Here is a 7,665-nt window from a genome sequence, read left to right as displayed (position 1 = left end):
CACGGTCTCTCCTGCCCGGGCTGGCTTTGAACCGCGATCCTCAGATCTCAGCCTCCTGAGTAGCTAGGATTACAGGCGTGAGCCACCAGCACCCGGCCTGTTGCCATGTTTTCTATCTAGTTAGCATCTTAACGCTAACCAGTTTTCTTTTCTTTTTTTTTTTTTGGTGGGTCATGGGCCTGAGCCCTGTGCCTCAGCTCTTCAGTTTAGGGCTATCTCTCTACCACTTGAGCTACAGCGCCACTTCTGGTTTTCTGGTGGTTTATTGAAAATAAGAGTTTCATGGCCTTTCCTGCCTGGGCTGGCTTTGAATTGCCATCCTCAGAGCTCAGCCTCTTGAGTAGCTAGGATTATAGGCGTGAGCCACCGGCGCCCAGCCAATTTTCATTTCTGAATGCCTTTTGTGTTCATGTTTGAATTGTGCTTGGAATAGTGATTAGAAGTTTATTCCATTAGAACTAATCTAAATAAGCATATTTAAAAAGTGTTTTGAAGTATTAGACATACAAATTAGATAGACATGTGTACCAGCCAGGGCGAGGTAGAGAGCCAGTGATTTGAGAGGAGGGATTAAGTTCTGATCTGTACTTGCCAAATTGAAGGAAGGCCCAGAGGGAACAGGAATTGTTGGAAGTTCTTCAGATGTAGACAGAAAACAATGTCTGGTCCTTCGCGTGTCCTTTGGCACCAGTATCACAATCATCTGTTTTATTTTCATTTTTTTAGGCAAATGAAGATGTGACACAGATTGTAGAGATACTCCATTCTGGGCCTAGTAAATGGAACTGGCTTACCCGGCGTCTGGTGGAGTTTACTTCCTCTGGGAGTGTTCTCCTGTTTGTTACTAAAAAAGCCAATGCTGAAGAGCTAGCCAATAACCTTAAGCAGGAGGGTCATAATCTTGGACTGCTCCATGGAGACATGGATCAAAGTGAGAGAAACAAGGTCATTTCTGATTTTAAGAAGAAAGACATCCCAGTCCTAGTGGCCACAGATGTTGCAGGTAGAGTATGAATTTCCCAATAACCTTAATCTCTGTGTATAAGGATGCATGTCTTGTAATAAGATCTATAGCATCAGAACTGGCTGAGTGCATAGTTCTGCAATTCATGGCAGGTATGGCAGATTATTGTTGGCAAACAATAGAGGTTCCTATTATTAGGTAGCCTAGGATCATGGAATCTATGTTGTGCTGCTTCTTCTAGAGGCTAGCTTATGTGTATGTATAGAGGGAAGCTCACCAAACTCATGCCCTTTGCCTAGGTTAGTTAAGGGAAATGTGGATTCTTTTTAGTTAATTTGATTTTTTTGTCTGTAGGTGAAAGAAAATAATTGGATTGCTTTATATTTTAGCCCGTGGTCTGGACATTCCTTCAATTAAAACTGTCATTAATTATGATGTGGCACGAGACATTGATACCCATACTCATAGAATTGGCCGCACTGGAAGAGCAGGTGAGAAGGGCGTGGCCTATACCTTACTGACCCCCAAGGACAGCAATTTTGCTGGTGACCTCGTCCGGAACTTGGAAGGGGCCAATCAACATGTTTCCAAGGAGCTCCTAGATCTGGCAATGCAGGTAAGGGGCTGAACATACTTCCGATTGTTCCTGATAATATAACAGGCAAGGAAGGGAAATAACAAGCAGGACAAGAAAGTCGGCAGAAGGAAGGGGTAGTTATAAGGTGTCCTGGGATATCTGCACTATCCTCTTGTCATGGATTGCTCTCACTTTTCAAGTGACTTTGTTGAAAAGGTTCTCCTTCCTTGCTTGAGCTTAACCTTAAATTGTGTTTATTGCAGAATGCCTGGTTTCGGAAGTCACGATTCAAAGGAGGGAAAGGCAAAAAGCTGAACATTGGTGGAGGAGGCTTGGGCTATAGGGAACGGCCTGGTCTGGGCTCTGAGAACACAGTAAGTTCAAACTATCTGTGAATCAGAATTCTGGATTTAAAAGCAGCACTTTGGTGGGGGTGCTTTTCAGTAGCAGGTTTTTTTTTTTTTTTTTGTCGGTCGTGGGGCTTGAACTCTGGGCCTGGGCGCTGTCCCTCAGCTCTTCAGCTCAAGGTGAGCGCTCTACCACTTGAGCTACAGCGCCACTTCCGGTTTTCTGGTGTTTTATTGGAGATAGGAGTCTCACGGTCTCTCCTGCCCGGGCTGGCTTTGAACCGCGATCCTCAGATCTCAGCCTCCTGAGTAGCTAGGATTACAGGCGTGAGCCACCAGTGCCCGGCTCAGTAGCAGGTTTTAAATCTAGGGCCTCACATTAGATAAGCAACTACACTACTCATCCAGCCCTTTTGCTCTATTTTTCTAAGGGTCTAGAGAGCGATCCAGCCTCAGAATGCTATCCTCCTACCTACACCTCCCACTTAGCTAGAATTATAAACTTGGGTACCACACCTGTTTGTTGATGGGAATCTCACTATTTGCTTGAGTTTAGTTTGCAACTGCAACCCTCCCAATCCATATTTAAATTTTCCTGATTGTCACCAAGATTTCTCTCTCTCTCTTTCTCTCTCTCTCTTAATATAGGTACTGGAGCTTGAACTTGGAGCCTGGGCACTATTCCTGAACTCTTTTGCTCAAGGCTATTTATTGCTCTACCACTTGAGCCACAGTTCTAGGTTTTTGGGTTTTTTCTGTTTGACTAATTGTAGATTAGATTCTCACAGATTTTCCCTGCTCTGGCTGGCTATGAACCGCGATCCTCAGCTCTCAGCCTCCTGAGTAGCTAGGATTACAGGCGTGAGCCACTGGAGCCCAGCTTCCCACACTTTTCATTAGCATCAATTGTACAAAGAGATTTCATGTGACATGTCCATAGATGCATACAATGTCAGGTTCTTCCCCTCTGTTACTCTCTTTTGTCTCCCCTCCCCCATGACTAATTTTGTTTTAGCCTAACTTCAGCAGATTTAAAATATTTCAATAACTTTTAAAATAAATCAATTTATTAATAACAAATTTGGCAGTATAATATTCAAATTTTAATAATTAGAATTCAGCCAGGCATCAGTGGCTCACTCCTGTAATCCTAGCTACTCAAGAGGTTGAGACCTAAAGATCACAGTTCAAAGCCAGCCCAGGCAGAAGTCCATGAAACTCTTATCTACAATTAACCATCAGAAAACTGGAAGTGGTGCTGTGGCTCAAGTGGTAGCGCATTTGCCTTGAGCTGAAGAGCTCAGGGACAGCGCCCAGGCCCAGAATTCAAGCCCTAGGACCAATTAAAAAATAAACAAAAAATAATTGGAGTTCATAGCTGTATGGTTAAATACAAACTCCCATTTATTTACTTTTCTTAAAAGTAAGCCAGTCTTTAACCCAATAAAAATAAGTGCAGATAGTAAAATTGAAGCGCCTAAAGTCATACACTTGATAAAAGTTGAAGCGGAGACTCTGATCCTTAATGGTCTTGATTCACAGCCTAAGCAGTTACATAATGTGCTGTATTGATTTCCTTTTCATCTTTAATGTAATTTTTACTTAACTGAATCCTTATGTAATAATACATAACAGTGCATTATAATCTGACTGCATTTCTGATTATTAACTTTAATTCTCAGGAATATAATTATATAATTAGTGGGTTTTGAGGTGTTTACATTTTTTGGGGGGGTCTGGTCGTGGGGCCTGAACTCTGGGCCTGGGCACTGTCCCTTAGCTCTTCAGCTCAAGGCTAGCGCTCTACCACTTGAGCCACAGCGTCACTTCGGGCTGCTTCTGCTTCTGTGGTGCTGAGGAATCAAACCCAGGGCCTCATGCATGCAAGGCAAGCACTCTACCACTGAGCTACCTTCCCAGCCCTAGGTGTTTACATTTTAAAGTGACCCATCATTGCTGCACTTTTTTTCACAAAGCATAATTTTCTTAAAAATACCTAGCTCCAGTTGCACTGCAGTTCTTGCCTCAGAGATCCCATCTGTATAGTTGCTTTCCCACCTATTCTTCCATCTTCATTGGTGTGTTTATTTTTTAGGACCGAGGAAATAATGTAATGAGCAATTATGAGGCGTATAAGCCCTCCACAGGAGCCATGGGAGATCGGCTAACAGCAATGAAAGCAGCTTTTCAGGTTTGAAAATTGACATTTCATTTAAAAAGCTATTAACAGTATCCTTGGGCCTTCCTGAGATGGTATTTAGCTTGTAGACTTCATGGTAGATTTAGGACTTTCTTACTGCTTAGAGTTCACATACAAACTTAATAGTAGCTAGCCTAGAGAACAAATATAGAGTTTGAGGAACTCTTGTGCTGATCATGTGTGAGACAGTGGTTCCACAGTCTGGTGTTGTCCCACCTCTAAGGCAATGTAATTGGCATTTTACTTGAGAGCCTTCTTTTGGGGCTGAGATCAGTTTGATTCTGTGACCTCACAAGAACTCTGAGCCTATCTTTTTTTCCATACTACTTTTAACTAGTTGGCATTTTCACTAGGTGGGTCTTAATGCACACATTTTATGGGTCTCTATACTGATGGTTCCAAGATTTTGGGGTTCTTATTAATATAGGAATTCAGAAACCTTAGGAATTCAGAATTTGAGTACTTATTTATATTAGCTTATATTCATTATACAGAGGAGAATTTTATTTTATTTTTGGGTCCGGTTGTGGGACCTGAACTATGGGCCTGGGTGCTGTCCCTCAGCTCTTCAGCTCAAGGCTAGCACTCTACCATTTGAGCCACAGCGCCACTTCCGGCTTTTTTCTTTTTGCTTATGTGGTGCTGAGGAATCGAACCCAGGGCCTCATGCATGCAAGGCAAGTGCTCTACCACTGAGCCACCTTCCCAGCCCCGAGGAGAATTTTATTGTTATATTTCCACATATACGTTTCACAATCTGTTCCACTTATTCTCCTTTTAGCCATTCTTTTTCCCAAGTTTAACATGTTTTTACAAGTTGCAGTCTATTTCAGCTATATTAATTCTCTTTCAAAATTGTTCACCTTTTTTCCCTTCCTCAGCTCCTTAGTAGTCATGTTCTGGGTTCATCTATATTTATACCTAAATGGATCTGTATCTTTTAGGTTTAGATTCCACATGAATTAAAACACACTATTTTGTCATTTGAGCTTGGCTTGTCTCAGTATGGATATCCTCCAATTGCATCCATTTCCATTTTCCATATTTATTCACCTGGGTACCTTGGCTAAGGTTTCCTTTTTAGATTTGAGAACAATAATGTGATACATGGTGTGACATTTAACACCCTAGTAAAGAAAGATTATTATTAATTTTGAAACCACATAGCTTTTTTTTTATGTGTGTCATTGGGCTTGAACTCTGGGGCCTTCACACTGTCTCTGAGCTCTTTGGTTCAAAGCTTGCGCTCTTCCATTTAGAGCCACAGCTCCACTTGTGTTTTTGTGTTTAGTTGGAGATAAGAGTCTCATGGACTTTCCTGCCCAGGCTGGCTTTGAACCAATATCTTCAGATCTTATCTTCCTGAGTAGCTAGGATTACAGGTGTGAGTCACCAGCACCCTGCTGAATGATAGCCTTTAAAGTTCAAATTAGGTTTTGCTGTCATACTCAGCCTGGAGATCAGACGCAGGGCCTTGTTACATGCTAAACAAGCATTCTACTGCTACCTCTAGCCCATTTAACATGTAATATAAAGCCCCCGTCAAACTTTTAAAATATTTTGAGTGTTCAGAACTTTTGGGGGTTTTTAACTTTAAGTAAAAAACTGTAGACCATGAATGTGTCCAACTTTTATACACAGTGGTGCTTTATTCTAGCCTATTAGGTGTAATTCTCAGTACATTGCGTCCATCTCAGTTCTTTACTGCACAAGAACAAAAGGGCTTGTATTGTAAGGCCATCAGGATACTAGTTAAAACAATACCAAGATATCATAGCTAATCTCGAGTTTCTGTATACTTTCACCATTATCAAGCTTATGTATACCCAAGTTTCTTGAACTCAGGTGTTTTTGTTTTGTTTTGAATACTCATTCTTGGTGTCTCTTTTTTAGTCGCAGTACAAGAGTCACTTTGTTGCAGCCAGCTTAAGTAATCAGAAGGCTGGAAGCTCTGCTGCTGGGGCAAGTGGATGGACTAGTGCAGGAAGCTTGAATTCTGTTCCAACTAATTCAGCACAACAGGGTCCCAGCAGTCCTGACAGCCCTGTCACTGGTGTCACAAAAAGCATGCCAGGCTTTAGCAATACTGGGAACATCAGCAGTGCACCAGTGACCTACCCTTCCATCGGAGCCCAAGGAGTTAACAACACAGCTTCAGGGAATAATAGTCGAGAAGGGATTGGGGGTGGCAATGGGAAAAGAGAGAGATATACAGAGAACCGGGCTGGTGGCCGTCATAGCCATGGAGAGAGTGGCAATCGGCATGGTGATAGCCCCCGTCATGGAGATGGTGGTCGCCACGGAGATGGATACCGTTACACAGAAAGCAGCAGCAGCCGGCACACTGACAGCCATCGGCATGGAGAGAACAGGCATGGAGGAAATGCAGGCCGGCATGGTGAGGGCCGGGGAGCAAATGATGGCCGAAACGGAGAAAGCAGGAAAGAAGGTTGTAATCGTGAAAGCAAGGTGGACCCCAAGATGGACAACAGCAAGATAGACAGTAAGACAGATAAGACAGCTGATGGTTTCGCTGTCCCAGAACCACCCAAACGCAAGAAAAGTCGATGGGACAGTTAGAGGGTATGTGCCACAGAGTGAAATCAGTTGTCTTTCATTTTACTTTTAGAAAGATTTTGGTAACTAGGTGTCTCAGGGCTGGGTTGGGGTCTAAGGAATAAGGACCCCTTGCTCCTAATGGAGAATTGGAGTGTAGAGACATTATGCCTTCATCTGAATAACTGTTCAGATGTTTCCTTGGGAAGCTGCTTTATTTAGTCCTGGCATGCAATGAGAGCTGGGAAGCTTCTGCTGGCTCTAGGTGAGTTGTTATAAGGGTTAAGTGGGAAATACTTTGGAAGAGAGAGCCTTATAGGGCACAAGACTCACTCTAGGTTTATAAGTAGCTTATATTTTTTACTAAAATGTCACCTTGTAAACATCTATAAATCCAATTCCTTTTCTTAGTTGTTTGGCCAGGCAGTCCCCATTTTAGGAGTTGGCTTCTGCAAACCCAACCCATTGAACTGAAGGACTATTTGAGAAGCCATTTGGTGCTTTCAGATGTTTGCAGGGAAAGGAGCTACCCAATGCTCAGGTTCCCCAGCCAGGTTTGTATCCAGCCCTGAGACATGTAGGAAGAAGCCACGTTCCACAACCAGGCTTTGAGAATCTCAGAGCCAGTATGATTGAAGGGAAAAGATGATCCTGGAAAGAATTCTAGGATTGCTCCAGGTCTGAGGCATCGTTAATTAAAATGAAAAAGAGAAAACCAACAACAGCTTTTAAAGTGTCTATCTCATTGTATTTTTTTTTAACTTACCCCAATGGTAGTCTTTTGCTGAAATGATTCTGATGATTTTTGTTCTATCTTGTTTATAAAAAGAAATATACAAACTTCGAATTTTGTGACTTTGTGAAGGTTTCTTTTAAGATGTGCATTCCTTTCCTGCTTGCTCTCTAGTAAATGTTTTACTACTGGGACCTGCGGACTGTTTGTTATTTCTGCCTTATAGTAGTGCATAAATTATGATTGGAACAGTGTAGCACATGGTGTGAAACGTGGGGAAGTGTTTGC

At 42.4% G+C, this 7,665-nt stretch overlaps 1 protein-coding gene across 1 annotated transcript in view; it reads left to right on the top strand.

The window, feature by feature from the left end:
• The window catches only part of Ddx42 (DEAD (Asp-Glu-Ala-Asp) box helicase 42), a 44,878-nt gene extending 37,307 nt beyond the window's left edge, over positions 1 to 7,571 (top strand). The window contains exons 13-17 of the mRNA XM_013033236.1: positions 727 to 1,003; positions 1,354 to 1,580; positions 1,805 to 1,915; positions 3,984 to 4,079; positions 5,982 to 7,571. Of these exons, the coding sequence (XP_012888690.1) occupies positions 727 to 1,003; positions 1,354 to 1,580; positions 1,805 to 1,915; positions 3,984 to 4,079; positions 5,982 to 6,668 (1,398 nt within the window). The 3' untranslated portion in view covers positions 6,669 to 7,571. The remainder of the gene's footprint in view (positions 1 to 726; positions 1,004 to 1,353; positions 1,581 to 1,804; positions 1,916 to 3,983; positions 4,080 to 5,981) is intronic.
• The last annotated feature ends 94 nt before the right edge of the window (positions 7,572 to 7,665 follow it).

The sequence above is a fragment of the Dipodomys ordii genome, unplaced genomic scaffold (genome assembly GCF_000151885.1).
Source record: "Dipodomys ordii isolate 6190 unplaced genomic scaffold, Dord_2.0 Scaffold165, whole genome shotgun sequence".
NCBI classification, from domain to species: Eukaryota; Metazoa; Chordata; class Mammalia; order Rodentia; family Heteromyidae; genus Dipodomys; species Dipodomys ordii.
The sequence above is the reverse complement of the archived record's forward strand: the minus strand, read 5'-3'. Positions and strand labels throughout refer to the sequence as shown.